General features: G+C 45.3%; 6 protein-coding genes across 7 annotated transcripts; 4 read left to right on the top strand and 2 right to left on the bottom strand.

Annotated features, from left to right (window-relative positions):
• Nucleotides 1-1,347: 1,347 nt before the first annotated feature.
• LOC6583764 (pickpocket protein 28) lies at nucleotides 1,348-6,134 on the bottom strand. Its single transcript, XM_002009393.3, has 5 exons — nucleotides 5,405-6,134; nucleotides 4,532-4,732; nucleotides 3,977-4,442; nucleotides 2,322-2,919; nucleotides 1,348-1,740 (listed from the first exon to the last, which is right to left on the bottom strand). Exons 1-5 carry the CDS (start codon nucleotides 5,719-5,721, stop codon nucleotides 1,430-1,432), a joined length of 1,893 nt encoding a protein of 630 aa, XP_002009429.2. The 5' UTR covers nucleotides 5,722-6,134; the 3' UTR covers nucleotides 1,348-1,429.
• A 262-nt stretch (nucleotides 6,135-6,396) lies between these two features.
• On the bottom strand, nucleotides 6,397-8,651 carry LOC6583763 (protein hunchback). The gene is made up of 3 exons (XM_044008178.1): nucleotides 8,150-8,651; nucleotides 7,443-8,091; nucleotides 6,397-7,385 (listed from the first exon to the last, which is right to left on the bottom strand). Exons 1-3 carry the CDS (start codon nucleotides 8,539-8,541, stop codon nucleotides 6,684-6,686), a joined length of 1,743 nt encoding a protein of 580 aa, XP_043864113.1. The 5' UTR covers nucleotides 8,542-8,651; the 3' UTR covers nucleotides 6,397-6,683.
• Nucleotides 8,652-8,742: 91 nt separating this feature from the next.
• LOC6583761 (dual specificity mitogen-activated protein kinase kinase dSOR1) lies at nucleotides 8,743-11,013 on the top strand. Of its 2 annotated transcripts, none has more exons than XM_044006958.1 (4): nucleotides 8,743-9,073; nucleotides 9,444-10,074; nucleotides 10,140-10,466; nucleotides 10,551-11,013. In XM_044006958.1, exons 1-4 carry the CDS (start codon nucleotides 8,964-8,966, stop codon nucleotides 10,662-10,664), a joined length of 1,182 nt encoding a protein of 393 aa, XP_043862893.1. In that variant the 5' UTR covers nucleotides 8,743-8,963; the 3' UTR covers nucleotides 10,665-11,013. The 2 variants fall into 2 exon arrangements, with proteins under 2 accessions (XP_043862893.1, XP_002009426.3); XM_002009390.4 differs by having other exon boundaries at nucleotides 9,435-10,074.
• Nucleotides 11,014-11,224: 211 nt separating this feature from the next.
• On the top strand, nucleotides 11,225-12,099 carry LOC6583760 (conserved regulator of innate immunity protein 3). The gene has a single exon (XM_002009389.2). It carries the CDS (start codon nucleotides 11,225-11,227, stop codon nucleotides 12,026-12,028), a length of 804 nt encoding a protein of 267 aa, XP_002009425.1. The 3' UTR covers nucleotides 12,029-12,099.
• Nucleotides 12,100-12,472: 373 nt separating this feature from the next.
• On the top strand, nucleotides 12,473-17,431 carry LOC6583759 (kelch-like protein 5). The gene is made up of 7 exons (XM_002009388.4): nucleotides 12,473-12,606; nucleotides 12,702-13,653; nucleotides 14,299-15,342; nucleotides 15,409-15,616; nucleotides 15,676-15,798; nucleotides 15,884-16,120; nucleotides 17,277-17,431. Exons 2-7 carry the CDS (start codon nucleotides 13,388-13,390, stop codon nucleotides 17,364-17,366), a joined length of 1,968 nt encoding a protein of 655 aa, XP_002009424.1. The 5' UTR covers nucleotides 12,473-12,606; nucleotides 12,702-13,387; the 3' UTR covers nucleotides 17,367-17,431.
• Nucleotides 17,432-17,813: 382 nt separating this feature from the next.
• On the top strand, nucleotides 17,814-20,402 carry LOC6583758 (synembryn). The gene is made up of 2 exons (XM_002009387.4): nucleotides 17,814-18,013; nucleotides 18,092-20,402. The coding sequence occupies exons 1-2, from the start codon at nucleotides 17,933-17,935 to the stop codon at nucleotides 19,688-19,690; spliced, it is 1,680 nt and encodes a 559-aa protein (XP_002009423.1). The 5' UTR covers nucleotides 17,814-17,932; the 3' UTR covers nucleotides 19,691-20,402.

Here is a 20,402-nt window from a genome sequence, read left to right as displayed (position 1 = left end):
GCATAGTTACTGCAAAGCAAACGCACTTTTGCCAACAGCATGTGACATCAGTGCGACATTTTTAGCCAACGCCAGTTGCCATTTTCGTTGCTGGCCCACAATGAAGCCACGCCCCCATTAAACGCCCATCAGCCAGACAGAAATTTCTATCCATTAATTTACAACTGACACACAAGAGCCCAAAAACCAAAAGCCAAAAATGTCTGCAAAATCAATTGCACAGAAAATATCGAACTCGAAATACGCTCAAAGAAATCTTTTTCTTTTCTTTCTTGAAATGATCTATATATTGCACTTGATATTTATATAGCTTTGACATAAGCATTTCTGGAATATTTAAGCTAGATTAGCTCGAAGATTTGCAGCTGCAGGGAATCGTATAGATTGTATGAAAAGGATGTATTTTTATACCCTGAACCCATTTTTATTTTAAGTTATACGATCTAATTTTCGATATGTAGTAGAATCTGGTTATAGCGCTGCTTAAGGGACCGTCGCTATAGACATATGAGTTTGTCTGGGAATCAGGATAATTGTCTTACATATTTTAGATGAGATCTAAGTGAAATATCTATAAATGATATTTCATTTATAGATATTTCATTTAGATCTCATCTGGGATATATGTCTGATATATATTTGTATTTGGAGATGTCCATAACATACATAACGTACATACATAACATACATACATAACGACGGTCCCTTGAGTAACCCGATTCTACTGTAATTCATAATCTGCAAAGTCTAACCTAACAAAAAGTTTTTCCATCATCTGACAGCTCTTCCTTCATAATGGAATTCTGTATGGTCATGATAGTCGTCCTACTCTGCGATTCTCATAAGCGCGCAATGACAATTGCAAATAGAATTTATTCTGTCCCATCTGACGTGCAGCCCAACGTATACAATCTTGATAGAGGATATCCACGCATTATATTACCCATTATGACAATATCCAATGGTAATCACTGTATATAAGCCCTTCGCTTCAAGGCTGGCTCTAGTTCGATGGGCTTAAGAAATCGTTTTCTGCTCACTCATATTGAATTACCAACCGGATGACAAAGCTAGTGAGCTCGCTGTCAAATGGCCAACAAATTGCTGGCCTAGAGAAACTTTTTTGTCTTTGTTTTCTTTTTTTTTTTTAATGTTGCGTGATTTGTTGTTGCTGTCGTTGAAATTGAAATTGAAGTCGCGTGGCGATTAGCGGTTAGCGATTAGCGATTAGCGCCATTTGATAGCCAACCTGAAATGCTCAGCATGAAGCGCAGCGCTTCCGGTCAGCCCCATCGAGCCCCCCTCCCCCCTCCTTTTGGCTGACGCCACGTTCATTGGCCCCCCCTGGCTGCGCCTTGGTTTATTTATTCAGCTTGAGGCCACGTCCGCTGCACTCGAAGAGCCCATAAAGAGTGGAGATAACAACATCCTAATCCAAATAGGGATAGACAATCGGATCGCGGCCGGCACGCAGCGTCTGCCACAGACTCTGCTTAAACTTCGGGCCTGGCCTCGCCTTGCCCAGCTGGCTGTATGGCGGCGGCGGGCGTTGCAGCTGGAGATGGAGGCGTCGTCGCTGGCGCACCGGCGTCAACCAGAGCAGCTCCGCTTGGCGGCGGCGTCGTCGCTCGTGCATCGTCCGAGAGGCGCAAAAGGGACGCATCGTCACATAGTAGACGATCTCGATCACAGAGAAGATGCTGAAGCCCATGAACAGGCCGAGCAGGCCACCCGTATTGGCTGCAAAATAATGTGTCATGATCGTGCGGCACTAGAGGATCACCTGGACCTGGCTCTGGCTCTGGCTCTGAACCTGGACTTGGATCTGAACCTGAACCTGGACCTGGACCTGGACCTGAGCCTGGATTTGTACCTGGACCTGGACCTGGCTCTGAACTTGGACCTCGACCTGGCTCTGAACCTGGACCTGGACCTCGACCTGGCTCTGAACCTGAACCTGAACCTGGACCTGGACCTGAACCTGGACCTGGAATTGTACCTGGACCTGGACCTGGACCTGGCTCTGAGCTTGGACCTCGACCTGGCTCTGAGCCTGGACCTGGACATCGACCTGGCTCTGAACCTGAACTTGGACCTGGATCTGAACCTGAACCTGGACCTGGACCTGGACCTGAACCTGGACTTGTTCCTGGACCTGGACCTGGACCTGGACCTGGCTCTGAACTTGGACCTCGACCTGCACCTGGACCTGGCTCTGAACCTGGCTCTGAACCTGGACCTCGACCAGGCTCTGAACCTGGACCTGGACCTCGACCTGGCTTTGAGCCTGAACCTGAACCTGGACCTGGACCTGGACTTACACAGAAACTCGGTGAAGCCAAACATTTCGGACTTGGTAGTGCTGCGAAAGTTGTTGTTCAGATAGTAAAAGTGGAGAATGGCTAGGTCGTTGACGTTGCCATTCTGGCTGGCATTGAAGAGACGCTCCGGCAGCTGTTCGCCATTCTGGTAGCTGGGCCCAGCCACAATCGTCGAGCTGGTCATGACCGACTTGAAGGTGAGCTCAAAGCAGCCCGGCCAGCAGTTCTCACAGGAGAGATTCGTCTTCGACGACTCGATCTCCGTCTGCACCCGATTCGTGCAGTTGTTGTCGTTGGGCCCACAGACACGGGCAGCCGGATCTATCCGAGGCAGGTAGTAGAGCACGCAGCTGCATTCGCGCAGCAGCAGCTTCGCCTCGCACTCCAGCTCACAGTTCTTGCGGGAGTAGGTGCGATAATAGGACAGATCGTTCTCATCCGAGAACAGGCAGCGGCGCACCGCCTTCTTGATCGACCGTATGCTGGGCGTGGCATCCTCGTAGACCGGCTCAATGGGTATGCGTGCCTCACGACCAGCGCTAACCACAAATCCATAGTTGGTCACCTTGGGCAGCTCGGCGGGATTGTGCACCAGCACCTGGAAAGGCAGACAGAGATAAAGAGAGAGAGAGAGAGAGAGGGGGTAGAAGGAGAGCACGAGAGCGGTAGATGAGAGGATTCGAGGGGGGTTAACAATAGGAAAATATGGGAGGGAAGGGATACATAAAGAGAGAGAGATAGAGAGAGAGAAAGTAAGAAATAAAGAGGAAAAGAGAAAGACAGACAAAAATATTAGAGACAAGGAATAAACAAGTAAGAAGGCTCCAGTCGAGACTGCTCGACTGGGAGATACCCTGAACCCTCCAAACTGATATTCTAATAATTCTGGACTTCTTTTATGCACACATACATACACATGCACTTATAAGCACACGCTCTGCTAACTGCGCAGTAAGTAGCGGCTGCGCTTGGGCTGCACTGTAGTGTGGGCAATAATATGAGAATTTATTTGTTGAATAATTTCTTTTGTAGATATACGATCTTAATGAAACTCTTAGAGCGTAATCATATGATGAATATGTGTGTACATTCCAAAGCACAAGTCTCTAGTACTTGAAATACGTTTTTTACAAATTGGGGGCGAAGGGGGCGTGGTATCCAAAATCTGTAAATTACAAATTCTTTGTATCTATTAACTTTATATACAACGCAAATTTGAAGTCTCCAGGTCTAAAAGTGTTCAAATTAGGCTGAAAAAACAATGTCAAAAATTCGATTATTCTCGATAAAAAAGTTATCGGGCGAGTTATCGAAAAAATAAAGCAAACTTGTACTGCCTATGGTATACACGAGTATGCATGCCAAATTTCAGCTCTCTAGCTCTTATATCTTCTGAGATCCTTTTGCTCATACGGACGGACGGACGGACGGACGGACGGACGGACAGACGGACAGGGCTATATCGACTCAGCTCGTCGTCCTGATCAAGAATATATATACATTATGGGGTCTGCGATGATTCCTTCTGCCTGTTACATACTTTTCACAAAACCATTATACCCTGATTTCCCATTTTCAATGGGTTCAGGGTATAAAAATAGAAAGAGAGAGAGAGAGATAAAGAGATAAAGAGAGAGATATCTGTAAAGAGTCACCTTGAAGCCATTGCCCATGGACTTGGTGCAGTAATATTCGGCGATCGAGGCATTCAATACGACGGTGAGTCCCATGCGACTGCCCGTGCCGCCAGATGTCCGGGGGTAGTAGAACTCCGGCAGATTCTTGGCATAGCCGGATTCTGGAGTCCAGTCAATGGCCTTGAATATTGAATTCTCTGCCGCCGGCTCGATGCGCACATCGTCCGTATAGTTGCGAAACAAATAGATGGGATCGAGCGCATTGAACGTGCAGCACAGTCCGTCGTCCGTCAGAATGGAATTGAAAATCGTCGAGCAGATCTCCTTGCGTGAGCCGAAGCTGCAATGGAGCAGCATCTCATCGCATGGCTGGGCCACCTCCACCAGCAGCGCCTTGAAGTACGTCCAGGTGCCGATGTACGTGATGGTCTGATCGTAATCCTTGCTGCACAGATTCATAAGCAACGAATAGTTTTTGCTGGTGCTAAAGGAGAAAAGGAAAGGAAGAGGGCAAATGAAGAGTTGGCATATTATTAGCTCCTACAGCAGTACAATCTGCCTCTCATATCTTACCTGGAGATGCTTTGAACCCGACTTCGCAGCGCCTGATTCAGATTACATATGGTTATAGCCGGAAAGGGAATGTTGCTCGTCAGCTGCTGCTTGGCGCTCGTCGAGATGATGATGGGCGAGGCGCTCCATTTGATGTAAATGTTTGATATGAAGAAGCCCGACAGAATGACCACCAGCACGAAGGATATGCCAAAGAATACGCTGACATCGTTTATTGATAATATATTTTGCTAACATATATATACATACACATATGCATGTGTATATATCATGATTTCATCTGCTCAAGACTTTACTGAAATTTTATACTCTCTCGCTCGTACTCTCTCTCTCTCTCTCTCTCTCTCTCTCTCTCTCCCTCTCTCTTAATTTCTCTATCTATCTAATATACACTCACCCTTTCTCACCTTTCCTGGCACACACTATATCATTCTTACTCTCTCTTCCTCTATCTCGCCATATATCACTCTCTCTACCTCTCTTCCTTCCTCACTCTCTCTGCTCTTTCGCACTCTCTCTCTCTCTTTTCCTCCGACTGCCTCTCTCTCTCTCTTATTCACTATATATCCGTCTGTCATTTTATCGATCACTATCTCTGTCTCTCTCTCTTTTTTCCAATATCTTTCTGCATATCTCATCTGCAATCCATCACTCTCTTTCCCTTAAGTAAGAAACTTACTCACTCACTCACTCATCTCATCTGTTCCCTCTCACTCTCTTTCTCTGCCTTCCTCGCTCATTCAACTGCTATATAATTCTCTCACTCTAATTGATGATCTGAACTACTTTGACTCGATCGAAAATTTCTAGTTACGCTCTCTTGCTATCTACATATATTTAGATTTAAACTAGAGGATAATCCTTATAACTTACCGCTCTGGTATGGTAATGCTCTCCTCGGCTATATACTTGAGGCCGTGCAGTGAGCTGTTCTTTAGATAATACTTAACGCTCTTCTCGGCTGCCTCGCGGCTGCACATGGTCTGCTCCTCATCCAGGGAGTCATCACTGTGACTGTGAGTGAACTTGTGACTGCATATCTGATTGCGCTGCTGCCTGTTGGCCGCCAGGTGGAAGCGTTGCACTTTGCTATCCCCTTGGAATCTCATGTTGCAACTAACTGCACGGCTCGGCACGCAAGCTCCATTTATAGGTGGCTCATCAAACACTTCGATCCAATCGCCGCTCATCAGCCCTAATCATATTGACCCTTGGCAAATATGGCCAGCGCCAAATAGCCAAATTGAATTGGCACTGGTTGCAGCCACGGCAAATGCCGCTTAATGCATACGCCCAACGGGCGGGGGTGGGGAAGGAGCCGAGAGTGTTTGCCATTGGAGTCGATAGAAGTTGCAGCAGGCAGCTCATGCAGTCGCCTCTCCATGTCCCACAGATAACCACAGCCACAAGCTGCTGCTACTGCTGCTGCTGCTCCCAAAATAGCTGAGCGCATAAAATACGAGTACACAATATAAACAATAACAGCTACAATAACAAAAAAAAATTAAAGAGGCATACTAAAAACTAGAGCGCAAAACTTAAAACAAAAGAAAACAAATATTAACAACTCAAAGGCAAGGCAACGACATAATTTACCGCAGCTCGAGATTCGTTTGGATTTGAATTGGGACTTGGATTGGCAAGCCAATAATGTAGTGCGAAAATATGGCCAGAAATCAAATAAATTGTAAACTGTTCGAGTCTGTTTCTACACTTCTATATTTAGCGTGTAACTAATTGTTTATTAACACGAAAAATAGAAATCGAAATCGACATCGAAATCTTATAGAACAGACCTTACAGATCTGCTAGCTATATATAAATACATATATATTATATATGTTCATATATAAGTTTCAGCTATGTTGTCTTCAAAATATTTCTATATTTATATACAATACAATCTTCATAGAAGTTTTCATAAGGGTTTCCATAAAGCTTCTCACAATTGTTTAGTCATTTGCTAGATTACACAAACTTTTCCTTGAGTCTAATATTTGCTCTCTAGAGTTTAGAGATTTGAGGTACATTTCATGCAAAGATTCACTTTATATCTAATTGTTTATGCTATTCACATTCAGACAAGTCTCTAAATACTATATGTTAAAATAAAGTCATTCGCGAATATATAGGCATATATATTTGCGCTTGACTAATTGTTGTTGAATTGAAAGAAGTCCACATTGAGATCCAATATAGCCGCATTGGGCGTCTCTTTCATGCTGAGCGCCTCGACGGCATTGTCGCTGGCATGATCATAGTGCGGCAGCATTGCACCAGCCACATGGCCGACGGCGGGTGGGGCCACGGCCACCGGGGGCGGCATCAGATCATCGCCAACGTTACGCAACAGACTCTCCTCGGACGGGGGCAACAATTTGCCGCCAGCGGACAAATTCAATCGTTGAGCCGCCTCGTCGGTCAGCGTATCATCTAAGGACATGCTGAGCCCTGGATATTCGACCAGATTGCGTGCACTGGCCACAGCGCTCACATGCGTCTCCGGCTCCGGTGTGGGCGCCTGCGCCGATTCCATTGCCGACATATCCAGCGCATACTGACCCTCGGGTATGCCCAGCACACGTGCTATGCGCGCGTTCACAAAGTGCGAGCCCGACGTGTTCCGGATGAGTCGAGTGCTGCGCAACTGCAGCTGCTCTACAAAGTCGTTCAGCTCATGCAGGAAGAGATCGGCACGTTGCTCCTCGCTGAGATGGGCGTGTCTCTGCAGCTGACCGGTCAAAAGACCGAACAGTGTGGGCACATTGCTTTGCGACAATTGTTGCTGTTGGTGTAGTTGCTGCTGTTGTAGTTGCTGCTGTTGTAGCTGCAACTGCTGCTGTTGCTGTTGCTGCTGCTCCTGCTCCTGCTGCTGCTGCTGCAGCTGTTGCTGCTGCCGCTGCTGCTGCTGCTGCTGCTGCTGCTGCTGCTGTTGCTGCTGCTGTTGCTGTTGCTGTTGCTCTTGCTGCTGCTGCTGCTGATGTTGCTGTTCCTGATGAGCGATCACACTGGGCATATGGTCGGGATACTTGACGTAATGACGCTGCAAGCGACGACCCAGAAATATCTTATTGCAGCCCGGACAAATTGCGCTCTGTGGCACGGCACGCTCCTTGGGCACCGAAAAGTCAACTGTTGCCATAGACGGTGCAGCAACCGCTGTAACTGGTGCACGATAATCTCTGTCACGCAAATCGGCCACAAGCAAATCCAACGTTTCTCCTGTGCCTGCTGTGGCCGGCTGAGGCAAGGCTGCACGAATTATGCGCCCAGATCGCGTGCGCAAAATTGAATCTGCATCTGCAGCAGGAGTTGGTTCGCTCACAGTACTACTTGTAGCTCCACTCGGCGCAGCAATCGCTGTCGTTCTTTTCGAGGTTGCTGCAACAGTTGGAGCCCTGCGTTTTCGTGAGCCGTTTGCTTTGGTGGATGTTGACGTAGATATCGCCGTGGAACGACTGTTACTAGCCGGCTGCATGCCCATGCCAACGGGATCCATGCAACGATAGATGGTCTTTTGGTTAGTCATGGCATCCGTCCGGACGACCTCGTTTCGCTTACTGCGGAAGTTCAAGAGATACATTAAACTCGGATAAGCATGAAAGAAACCTCATTTACCGGTCGATAACGATGTGATCGTCCTTTGCCAACCGATATAGATTGTAGGCCAATTTAGCCAATGAGTCGCAGTCCTTGTTAGCTACGTTAACCAACTCGGAGGCAGCGGCAGCGGCGTCTGCATCGAATTGATAGCATTCAGAGAATTCCGATGACGGCGCATCAGCGGGCAATAAATCAATGCAGTTGAGCGACAATTGGTGATAGTCGCCATCACTCTTATTAATATGATTCTGTTCCTCTGCTACACCCGGCAGCTGCATCACAGCGCTGTCCAGCTGTTCATCCTGCAGGTTGAGCACATAACCAAGTAGCGCATCTTTCTGATAGTCGGTGCTATTGATCCTTGACTCGTCAATGGCGCCATTAGATGGCACCAGCGAATCCTTCATTTCTGGTTGCCACAAGTCGTGCGCACTGCGTAATAAAGTGCAAGGTCACGTTTTGTGTTTACCGTTTTAAACAACAATAAATTGCAGATTGTTTTTGCCATTCACATTGATCGACATGCATTTAGGTACCTCGAATAGCGCATGCAATCGATTGCTCTTCGCGATGAATCGATTTGACGCAACAATCGGCTTAATTATTGGTACTTACATCCCTATTATTAGCATTTGCGAAATTTCCGGCTATAACTACAATATTGAATCCTTATAAAGCAAATACCAATTCTCTGTATATAGCCAGTTACACAATTTGCATAATCGCTCGGTGACTGCTGCTAAACGGAAATCCTCCCACCTTCCCCACCCTTTGCACCGTCGGTGAACCACGACCGATAGAAACTTTTTTTTGCTGTGGAGCAGCCAAGATGTCGAAGAATAAACTAAATTTAGTTCTGCCGCCGGTAAATGTGGATGCAACTGTTGCTGCCGCACAGGTGGCACCAACGCCTCCGTTTAAAACAGCATCGGGAACAGAGTAAATATTAAATTTTGTGTATATACATTTTGAATTTTTTTTATTTTATGCCTCCCACCCGCCCACAATGCATAGAGACAGATCTGTGTTTATTGTAGTTGGTGTTGTTGTTCATATTGATGTTGCTATTGCTTCTCAAAATGACGCACCCACTACGAACATATAGTAATTAAACACGCTTAAGAACGCCTACATGCACACATACATATGTATATTTGCGTGTGTACATGTTTGCGTGTGTATAGATACAAATGCGTGCAAAATTGATTCTGATTCCTTAAGCCATTGAAAATACCCCTCTCCAAAATGTTAGCACTTTTCGTTTTGTTCAGCAAAAATTCATTAAAAAGTTAAATTAAAGTACAAATAGTTTGCTGGGAAAGCCAAAAACAAGCATCGACGCATTAACGGAAACGCTGGAGGGCCTCGATATGGACGACACGGAACGCAAACGAATCAAGGTGTTCCTCAGCCAAAAGGAAAAGATCGGCGAACTCTCCGAGGAGGATCTAGAGAAGCTGGGCGAACTCGGTTCTGGAAATGGTGGCGTTGTTATGAAAGTGCGCCACACCCTCACACATTTGATAATGGCCAGGAAATTGATCCATCTGGAGGTGAAGCCGGCGATTAAAAAACAAATACTGCGCGAACTAAAAGTGCTCCACGAATGCAATTTCCCGCACATAGTTGGATTTTATGGAGCCTTCTACAGCGATGGCGAGATAAGTATTTGCATGGAGTACATGGACGGCGGCTCTCTTGATCTCATATTGAAACGGGCCGGCCGCATACCTGAATCAATACTCGGACGCATCACCTTGGCGGTGCTGAAGGGCCTCAGCTATCTGCGGGACAAGCATGCAATTATCCATCGGGATGTAAAGCCAAGCAACATACTCGTCAATAGCAGCGGCGAGATCAAAATCTGTGATTTCGGCGTTTCGGGACAACTAATCGATTCGATGGCCAACTCATTTGTGGGCACGCGCAGCTATATGTCGGTAAGTAGAATTGAAATAATAAGTAAAACTTGTATTAAACACAAATCTAATTGTTATCATTGCAGCCTGAGCGACTTCAGGGCACACACTATTCGGTTCAGTCGGACATTTGGTCCCTTGGCCTTTCCCTCGTTGAAATGGCTATCGGCATGTATCCAATACCTCCGCCGGACAGCGCCACGCTGGAGGCCATATTCGCCGATAATGCTGACGATGGCAACCCAACGGTAATTGAGCCAAAAGTAATGGCAATCTTTGAGCTTCTCGATTATATTGTTAACGAGCCGCCGCCTAAGCTGGAACACAAGATATTCTCCAATGAGTTCAAGGACTTTGTCGACATATGCCTCAAAAAGCAACCAGATGAGCGGGCCGATCTCAAGACGTTGCTGGTGAGACAAAGTTTATTTTCACGCATAATGTTGTTGTTGTTATTACTATTAATAAAAAATTCTTCTTTACATTGCCATTGTCAGAGCCATCCATGGATACGTAAAGCGGAGGCGGAGGATGTTGATATATCGGGCTGGGTGTGCAAGACAATGGACTTGCCGCCATCGACGCCGAAACGCAATACATCGCCCAACTAATTAGCATTCCTTTATTTCACATGCACACGCACTTTTCGCACACATACGCGTTATTTATTTGTATATTATATACATGTATATGTATATGTATGTATGTATGTTTGTAATTGTTGTATCAACTCGCTTCCCACTTCCCACTCTGTCGCTCCACAACTTTCATACACCATGTGTGGGTGCGTGCGTGCCTTAACACTCACATTCTGGCCTTAACACTCGCTCACATGTAGACACAATGAAAGAAACAAAGAAGAGTGGAATACTGAAAACTGAAAACTGGAAACTGAAAACTGAATAATGATCGATACACAGAAATTAAAAAAGTTCAAATAATCGTACTCACAATCGCAAATGTGTGTTTTAGCAAATTCCTAAGCAAGCCTGGAGTTTTATATCAAATTCAGTCGAGCTCTGGGTGTACCTAATATCCAGATCATTCGTTGACTTGCTAGCCTTGTAGCATTACAAAATTTTCTGGCTTATCTGAAAAAAGTTTTTTTTTTTCGTACACATAATCCTAAAGAAAATATAATTTTTCGTCTGTTTTTTTTTATTTTCCAAAAATGTCGAATTCTCTCAAGGTATTTCGTTTGGGACAAAGCCTGTTGGCCAATTGTCGCATCGCCAAATTCCAACGCCCCATTTCGATAAGTGCATTTCAGTTCCAAAATTTGAAGGGTGAAGCCTTAAAGAAGCCATTGCCAATAGAGGAAAAACAGGCAGCAGCAACGCCAATTGGCTTAACCCCAACACAGCGTAATTTGGTTGAGTTTGTAACAGGCGAAATACTGGAGGAACGCCGTGTCCAATTGCAATTGGAGCCGCCATACATGATAGACGATTTCACAGGTCATTTTTCTGGTTCCAAGGTGGAGCTTATCAGAGAGTCGCCGCACGAACGGATCAACATATTCTTCAATGTTAGCAAAAGTGTGCCGCGTCGCAATGATGAAACTGGTGATCTGACTCCTGTTCGTAGTGTACCCAAATTTGAGGTGCTCATTAGAAGGAATGATCTGCTGCTCTCCATATTTTGTGTATTCAAGCCAGGCGCTTTTGATGACGTGGAGCCGGAGTCGTTGGATCAGCAACCTCAAGAGAACGAAGTATTTGAGATACAGGACCTATCGCTATACAATCACGGTTGGAACGATAGCTGTTTTACCATTGATGCATCACTAATTGATGACAATTTGCAAACCATGATTCTGGAAATGCTTGAAGAGAAGGGCATTACCCATGAGTTTGCTAGAAAGCTTTCGGACATGGCAACTGCTCGCGAGCATGCCCTGTATATTGAGTTCTTAGAGAATCTATCCAAGTTCACAGTTGGTCTGCCTCAGCCAATTTCGCAAACCATAAAATAAGCCTTTAAGTACTTGCAAATATATATAAGAAGCAATCCCAATAAATGAAAATTATACTCCGAGCAAACAAATTTCAACTGCATTTTTCCTTTAAAGCGCTCAAAAACAAATTTTTATGGATATGGCAGCGCCATTAAAACCCTCAAAGTGGCCTGGGTTAACAACAGAAGTCAAGCTTTGGCCAGCAGAAACAAAGAAAATGTGAATGGTAAACGCTGTTATTGCTAATCAGCTGAAATAAGTTGATGGACAGAACGGTTTGATAAGTGAGTGTGTGTGTGTGTGTGTGTGTATCATAGTGCGATTATAATTAGACGCGTCGTCAGTTTTAGTTTATCAAATGTTGGGTTTGAATGGGTTTGCGATGCTATCAATTTTAATATATATGGTAACGCTGTGACAAAGTCCAGTTAACTCCGGCAGTCGAGCTTTGGCTGGCAACGCCGTAACTAGTGACGATAGCAAGCAAAATGAAAACATCAAACGCTGTTATTGTTGTTGCTCTTGTTATTATTGGTCCGCTGTTTGCCAAATGAAATACATAAATAGGCAGCTGTAGTTAGTTGTTTTTGATAAGTGTAAGTGTGCGGATTATGCTTAGTCACGGACTCAGTTTCAGTGCGCAATTGACATTAATTTTGAATGTGTGTTTCCTGTGTAATTGCATTTGCAGCTAGCAGTAGCCATCGTCCATTGGTCAAAGCAGAGAGCGAGGCAAAAACAAAGCAAATCAAAGCAAAGCAAAAGCAGTGCAGCAGCGACAGCGACAGCAGCAGCAGTGCTCAATTCCCGGACGCAGTAAAAGTTCTTTGTCTGCGCGACGAGGCAGAAGCAGCGACGCTGACTGCGACATCCATCGTACGTGCGTCGCTATTGAATTTGCAGTTGTTTGTTGACATCGAACGAGCGCGACGTCTCAGCTCTGTTATAGTTGGAGTTGGTGTGCGAATGTGTGTACGCGTCTATGTGCATGTGCATGCATGTGTGTGTGTGTGTCTGCGTCTGCGCCTTTATGTATAAGTGTGCGAGACGAGAAATGCAAGTGCACCTAAACAAAGCAACAGCTTACTACGCGCCATAACAACAGCAGGAGCCTCACAGTCATTCAAACTAGGCAGTGCAACGCGGACGTTAGCTTTTCAAGACGCGAACGTAACGTAAACAAAAGAAAGCTAGCAAATTTACTGCTGCTGCTGCAATTGCCAATGGTGATGCTGTTGCTGCTGCAATTGCAACGCACAACAAATTGACATGCACTAAGAAGGACGATAAACGCAAGTAACAAGGACAGCTAACATACCGTTACCAGAATTTGCAATACAATTTACTAACAACAATAACAACAACAACAAACGAAAAATGTCATCTGTGAATGTGAACCAAAAGGAGAGTCCAAGTCGCGATTCGACTGCCTCAACATCGGGCCACATCTCGATGATAGCCGAGAATACGTTGGAATCACTGTCGCGAGACTACAGCCTGGTTAGCCTCAATTCGGCTGGCAGCCAGGACGAGTTCTTTCGCTGTCGCGATCACGCGGACAGTGTACTGAAGCGCATGCAGCTGTATGTGGACAGCCAGCAGCTGTGCGATGTGGTGCTCATCGCTGGCATCGATGGCAAACGGTAAGTGAACAAGCCAAACAGACAAAGAATGGAAAGTTGTTGCAAATGCGCAAAAATCGAAGAAAATAAAAAGAATAAATAAAATAAAGACATTTTTTACACACTCAGTCCATTCCCAGCAACCAATTTGACTTATTAGCAATTCACCATTCGGCATATACATACGTATACCCTGCACTCTTCCTCCTCCTTTTGCACTGTCAGTCGGTTCTTTGTGTCCGTTCGCACACCCGTTTCCCAAGGCAGCAACGCAATTCCAACAGTAAACACAACACTAATTGCACTCTTGCATGCTCGCCAAGGCTCGCTCTTTCTCACTCACTCTCTCTGTCAAGCTGATGATCTTGTTGAAGGCAGTGTGAAAGAGAAAGCAATATGCAGCCATTGAGGAGAGCGGCAGAGTGATTGAGATGTGCTTTGTACAGTGGTAAAAGCGCATGTAATTTACAGACAAATGATAAACAAGTTAAATATGAAGATTTTGTTGCATATTATTAAATTTGTATCATTGAAGATTTTTGATTTTACACTGTGTATGAGATAGCTATCTGAAGATGATTTGATTTCGTTTTATTAATTTGTTATTGACGGAGTCGAAATAAATTTGTTTTAATCAAATAAATTAAAACTAATTCTTTTTTATAGGGTGCCTGCTCACCGCTTGGTGCTATCCGCTTCGAGTGCATACTTTTCAGCAATGTTTACGGGCTCGCTGCGCGAGACCACGGAGCACGATGTGACCCTGGGCGAGGTCCATGGCGATGCACTGCAGCTGCTTGTACAGTATTGCTATACAGGGTATATTGAGCTGCGCGAGGATACTGTGGAAACGCTGCTCGCCACGGCCTGTCTGCTGCAGCTGAACTCTGTGGTCACGGCCTGCTGCAACTTTTTGGCCCGCCAGCTGCATCCATCCAACTGCCTGGGATTTGCGTTCTTTGCAGAGCAACAGAGCTGCACGGCTTTGTTGCGGCTGGCCCAGGCGTATACCTGCCAGTACTTCATGCAGGTGTGCCAAAATCAAGAGTTCTTCCAGCTGAACGCCGATCAACTAGGCAAGCTGCTGTGCAGCAATGATCTCAATGTGCCCTCCGAGCAAGATGTCTTCCACAGCCTGATGTCGTGGGTGCGCCACGATGCCCCCAACCGTGAGCAGTACATTGGCGAGTTGCTGGCTCTGGTGCGCCTCCCACTGCTGCAGCCAGTCTTCATAATGGATCACGTGGAGAACGTATGCACCACTAATGAGTGCCAACAGCTTGTGATGGAGGCCCTAAAATGGCACCTAATGCCCGAGCGGCGCTCACGCATCGCCACCGAACGCACAACTCCCCGCAAATCGACAGTCGGCCGACTCCTGGCTGTGGGCGGCATGGATGCGCACAAGGGCGCCATCACAATCGAAAGTTACTGCCCCCGTCTGGATAAGTGGACGCCCTGGAAGCACATGACCGGACGTCGTCTGCAGTTTGGTGCCGCTGTCATGGAGGACAAGCTGATTTTGGTGGGCGGACGCGACGGTCTGAAGACCTTGAATACCGTGGAGAGCCTCGACTTAAACACAATGGCCTGGGTGCCACTGAATCCAATGACAACGCCACGTCATGGCCTGGGTGTGGCCGTGCTCGAGGGTCCGCTCTATGCGGTGGGGGGACACGATGGCTGGAGCTATCTCAATACGGTCGAACGGTAAGCTGATATTCCTCTCATTGCCAATTGCAAATGAACTGAAATGTAATCGATATATTTAAACAGCTGGGATCCAAGTGCCCGTACCTGGAGCTATGTGGCACCCATGTCATCGATGCGTTCAACAGCTGGCGTTGCGGTGCTGGGCGGTCGTCTCTATGCAGTGGGCGGACGCGATGGCTCCGTTTGCCATCGCTCCATCGAATGCTACGATCCGCACACAAACAAATGGACACTACTCGCCCCAATGAATCGACGACGCGGTGGCGTTGGCGTAAGCATCCTCCATTGGCAATCTGTCGTAATTGTTCTAATCTGTATTCCTTACTGCAGGTGACTGTCGCAAATGGGTATCTCTATGCACTCGGAGGTCACGACTGCCCGGCCAGCAATCCCATGGTCTGCCGCACCGAAACCGTCGAGCGTTACGATCCGGCCAACGATACCTGGACACTGGTAAGATCCTTTGGCATAAAGTCCACATTGATTAGGCTTATATAGACTGTTTCTCTAACTGTTTTTACTTCTAATATCGAAACAGATTTGTTCGCTGGCTCTGGGACGCGATGCGATCGGCTGTGCTCTGCTTGGCGATCGTTTGATTGTCGTCGGCGGCTATGATGGCAATCATGCCTTGAAGACCGTCGAGGAATATGATCCGGTGCGCAATGGCTGGAATGAGCTGGCGCCCATGTCGTTTCCACGTGCTGGCGCTTGTGTAGTTGCCATACCGAATGTTATACCGGCAGCCGCTCCACTGCCTCCAGCCAGTGCAACAGTTTAGTTCTGCTTCAATTAATTGTTGTTAATGTTGTTGTTGTTGCCGTTGTTGTAGTAGTAGTAGTGTGCCTGTGCGTGTGCGTGTGTGTTTATGTATATGTGCGTCTGCGTGTGCGCCTGTGTGAGTGAGCTGCTCTGCTATTCCTATTGCCTACTACCTATTATATTATAACTTCATATATACATATATTTCTCATTACACGCAATACGATCATTGTGTTGCGCTTGGTCCGTTCGTCCAATCACCGATTGATTCCAGCTATATCCGGTGTGAAATTTCTTGGTACTTGGTACGCACAGACACACACACACACACACACATACATATATACTTACACACACACACATACAGAGAGAGAAACATTTAAACCGCTGTTGCTCTACACAAAACGTAATCTCATTCCTAGTGATACGAAACTGAAAAAAAGACAATGCTCAAGCGCCTGCCCAGTGACCAAGTAACCAGTGGAAAGATACAAAAAACAAATGCATGATGCAAGGCTTTCAAACGCATTCCCAACTAAAACGTTTTCTATTTACACATATATATTTATAATTTATATATACCGATATACCTATATTAATGTATTCTGATATTATTTTGCTTTATGTAATCTCAACACATATTCCTGTTATGTATGTATGTAACTATCATTGCCTATACGGTCGGGAGCTTCATATGCATGCATGCGTGCATGCAGGTGCATGTGTTTTACCTGGTGACAGTTCCATCACCTACACACACACATATACATATATTTATTTATACATAAATAAGACTGTGCCAGTTAAATGGCCTAAACATATTCGATTTGCTCATATATATACATACATGCTTTCAGACATACATATATGTATTCATACAGCCATACATACATACATATGCATGCATGTGAGGTATACGACAAATACTTTGGTTTCTGCAAATTAAAATTTAACAGTGCAAACTTTTAATTTTTTGAATCATAATTTATTTTAATTGTTTTTGTTTGCATTAAATTTCCATCTTTATTTTTTTTTTTTCAAATATTACAATATTACCTGTGTATGTGCGTATGGTTAATAAGCATTTATTTCTAATTGTTTATTATTTTTTTTCTTTCTTTTCCCTTTTCAAATATTTTTTTTTTCTGCATTTATGCATATTTTTGTAGAAGAAGAAGAAGTGGAAGCCAGTCAGATTGGATCCAATCTGCTATAGTCGTCGTAGATCCGTCGAATTTCTCGACTACTATAATATGTAATTACGAAAACTATAAAAATTTAAGAAAAAACAAAACAATACAAAAATAAGTTGAATCAAAAAAGCGTAAGCCAACAGAAATGGTAACTTTATATATATATATATATATATATATATATATATATATTACTTACGTATTATTTTCTACAAAAAACATATATTTATATTTTTACACAATCAAAAGAATACATACACTACGCATAAATAATGTATACACTGAATATGTATTTTTTGTAATAAAATATATTCTTTATTTATATGTATGTACAGTAAAATGTAAATTTCACCGCATTTTAGTTTAACAAAAACGAAATGTGAACAATTTAAATATTAACCGCCTTTTTTTACCGACCAAATATTTCAGTATTCTTTTTAGGTATTTTTGCACTTCTAGCCTTTGCGGTCATACTGATAAAAAAGTCACCACTCTTTGTTAGTATTTTATGCCATTTTTCATAGTATATTTTAGTACATGTCCATTATTGACATTGAGGTGCAAACACAATTGAATTATATTCAAATCCAATTAGTAAACATTTGCATTGGCAAATTGTTGAAGTCAGCATCATGGATGCGGAGCAGCTGAAACGACTTGAGCGCAAGGAAACCGCCCACATCGCTGACATACTTACCCAGTTTAATACGAAGGTAAGGGCACCAAACCACCAGCACCACCCACACTTTTGTAGCTGTGACTAATGTTTGTTGTGTGGCGGCTGTCCGCAGAATGCAGATTTGCTGGTCTTTGATAGCTTTCACACGGACAATCTGTGGCACGATCTCTGGCTGGCCATATTTGGTATACTGGATGACGAGAGTTTATCATCATTGCACGCCCAATGTCTCAACACTGTGCGCATTCTAACGCGAGATGAGTTCAGCCTGCAGACGCACTATATTGAGCAGGAGCTGGGCACGCTGTTATCTCTGGCCCGCATCAATGGCAGCACCAGCAGCAACAGCGACGACGACGGAACGCTGCCCCAATTAACTCTGAGCGATGGCGAGGCTGATGTCATTGCCGAATCCTTGAAATGTATCTGCAATTTGGTCTACCAAAGTGCAGACTGCCGGCGCCAGTGTCTGCGCCAGCACAGCCTCGACGCGATTGTGAAGCGCTTGAATAGCGCCACCTCCTGTGCGACACGCTATCCGAGCACCCTGGAGTACTATGATATGAAACTGTTGTTCCTGCTCACCGCACTGGAGCCAACAGCGCGCACACGCCTACAAATCGATCTCAATGGACTGACCTACATGACCAACTGGTTGGACGACAAGCTGACCGAGTCGGCGACGGCAGCGGTCAGTGACGAGCAACTGAACATTATCTGTGAGCTGCTCAAGGTCATGTTCACCGTGACCAGTGCACCGGACAAGAGTCCCAACGAGTATGAGATTCAAAGTCTTCACTTGACCGGCGTTCTGCGCGAGCTACTATTGCGCTTTGGCAATCTCTCTACGGAACGGGAGCGAGCTGTGGTCACGCATGCCATCAATCTGCTGACCAACATCTCTGGCAGCTGCTTGAGCGAGCTGCTGGTCAAGTGCAGCAATGCCGAAACGGGGACAGAGAACGAAGCAGTCAGTGTCAATGCGAAATGCTGTGCCGTCTGCTTCGAGAAGCGCAACGTGCGCAGCCTGGCCGTGCTGTTGGATTATCTGCGCGGCGGACTCGCCCAGCAGGAGTCCGAGGCCAGTTCCCATGAGCTGCTGTCGCCAGTGCTGACGGTGCTGGTGAAGTGTGCTCGCAGCAATCGCACCATGCGCCACTATTTGCGCAAGGAGATCCTGCCGCCGCTAAAGGATGTGAGCAAGCGGCCAGAGGTTGGCAACGAGCTGCGCAATCATCTCTGCCGGTTTCTCACACTGCCGGCCATGATCCTGCGTGACCTGTCCGCCGAGCTGCTGTTTGTGCTCTGTAAGGAGGACGTCGGTCGCATGATCAAATATACGGGCTATGGCAATGCGGCCGGGCTGTTTGCTAAGCGCGGCGTGCTCGACTGTCGGCGCATTGAGGGCACCGACTACTCCTCGGACAGCGAGGACAGCGACACGGAGGAGTATAAACAGCAGCAGCAATCCTTCAATCCCGTGCTGGGCTGTGTGGAGCAGCCCAAGCGCAATCCGCTCGAGGGCATGTCCGAGGAGCAGAAGGAGTACGAAGCACTGCAATTGGTCAATTTGCTGGAACAGCTGCGCAAGGATGGTATTGTGCAGCCGGCGCTAATCGACAAGGATGGCAAGCCGCAGCCCCTGGAGCATATACTGCAGCTGCAGGAGGAGCTGCCGCAGCAGCAGTTCGAACAGAAACGCAAAACCTAAACGTCGGATCGCAACCTTAACGCGATCCCTCGTCTCAACATGCAATACAATCGTTTGGGGTCTTCCAACTCGCAGCACCAGCGTCAAATTTTTGGAAGCTGATAGATAGCTAACACCCATTACTAAAGTGGATAACTGTTATCCATTAATCTTTGATACTACGAACACAATCTATGCTCGCTAATATTCCAGTATACATTTACTAAACTAACACTAAACTAGGGCCAACATCCAGAGCTAAACTCGGACTTGGGGCAACCAGCAGAGAACATTCTCTGTACCTCTTTAACGACTTTGTAAGTGAGAATTTTTGTCATTTATCTCCACTGTATTTATTACCGCTTAAGCTCAACGTCAAACTATAACTTCAAAGGGAAGTATATGCAAAAACAAGAGACCTAAGAATAAATGTTAATAAAAATATTAATAAATAGTAGAAGAAAAAACATACATTTTTTCGATTCCTTATGCGTAGATTAAAATCTATTTAGAGCTTTATTGTGTTCAATTTTGATAGTCAGTTGGGCTCAGTTGCCTAAATAGATTAACGATATTACATATACATACATATACACGAATCAAATAAATGTACTTCTATAGTTGCTGATACTAAATATATTTATATGCATATTCATATTATGTATGCTTAAAAACCCAAACTCTCAGTGAAGAAACTTTTTTTCCCAAAATAAATCAAATATATAACATAATA

This window comes from Drosophila mojavensis, unplaced genomic scaffold, assembly GCF_018153725.1.
Source record: "Drosophila mojavensis isolate 15081-1352.22 unplaced genomic scaffold, ASM1815372v1 contig_136, whole genome shotgun sequence".
Lineage (NCBI taxonomy): Eukaryota > Metazoa > Arthropoda > Insecta > Diptera > Drosophilidae > Drosophila > Drosophila mojavensis.
Note: the sequence above shows the minus strand (reverse complement) of the source record. Positions and strands in the feature narration are given on the sequence as shown.

Excerpts from the sequence above, each read along its gene's own strand:
- LOC6583764 (XM_002009393.3), bottom strand. The coding sequence starts at position 5,721 with ATGAGCGGCGATTGGATCGAAGTGTTTGATGAGCCACCTATAAATGGA. Across the intron at positions 4,733-5,404 it reads AGCATTACCATACCAGAGCG|CGTATTCTTTGGCATATCCT; the intron begins GTAAGTTATAAG and ends AAACGATGTCAG. Across the intron at positions 4,443-4,531 it reads CGGGTTCAAAGCATCTCCAG|CACCAGCAAAAACTATTCGT; the intron begins GTAAGATATGAG and ends TTTCTCCTTTAG.
- LOC6583763 (XM_044008178.1), bottom strand. The coding sequence starts at position 8,541 with ATGAAGGATTCGCTGGTGCCATCTAATGGCGCCATTGACGAGTCAAGG. Across the intron at positions 8,092-8,149 it reads GATCACATCGTTATCGACCG|TAAGCGAAACGAGGTCGTCC; the intron begins GTAAATGAGGTT and ends GAACTTCCGCAG. Across the intron at positions 7,386-7,442 it reads AGCAGCAGCAGCAGCAGCAG|CAGCAACAGCAACAGCAGCA; the intron begins CAGCAGCAGCAG and ends GAGCAGGAGCAG.
- LOC6583759 (XM_002009388.4), top strand. The coding sequence starts at position 13,388 with ATGTCATCTGTGAATGTGAACCAAAAGGAGAGTCCAAGTCGCGATTCG. Across the intron at positions 15,617-15,675 it reads GACGACGCGGTGGCGTTGGC|GTGACTGTCGCAAATGGGTA; the intron begins GTAAGCATCCTC and ends TCCTTACTGCAG. Across the intron at positions 16,121-17,276 it reads TGCCTCCAGCCAGTGCAACA|AAGAAGAAGAAGTGGAAGCC; the intron begins GTTTAGTTCTGC and ends ATATTTTTGTAG.
- LOC6583761 (XM_002009390.4), top strand. The coding sequence starts at position 8,964 with ATGTCGAAGAATAAACTAAATTTAGTTCTGCCGCCGGTAAATGTGGAT. Across the intron at positions 10,075-10,139 it reads GCACGCGCAGCTATATGTCG|CCTGAGCGACTTCAGGGCAC; the intron begins GTAAGTAGAATT and ends TTATCATTGCAG. Across the intron at positions 10,467-10,550 it reads CCGATCTCAAGACGTTGCTG|AGCCATCCATGGATACGTAA; the intron begins GTGAGACAAAGT and ends TGCCATTGTCAG.
- LOC6583758 (XM_002009387.4), top strand. The coding sequence starts at position 17,933 with ATGGATGCGGAGCAGCTGAAACGACTTGAGCGCAAGGAAACCGCCCAC. Across the intron at positions 18,014-18,091 it reads TTACCCAGTTTAATACGAAG|AATGCAGATTTGCTGGTCTT; the intron begins GTAAGGGCACCA and ends GGCTGTCCGCAG.
- LOC6583760 (XM_002009389.2), top strand. The coding sequence starts at position 11,225 with ATGTCGAATTCTCTCAAGGTATTTCGTTTGGGACAAAGCCTGTTGGCC.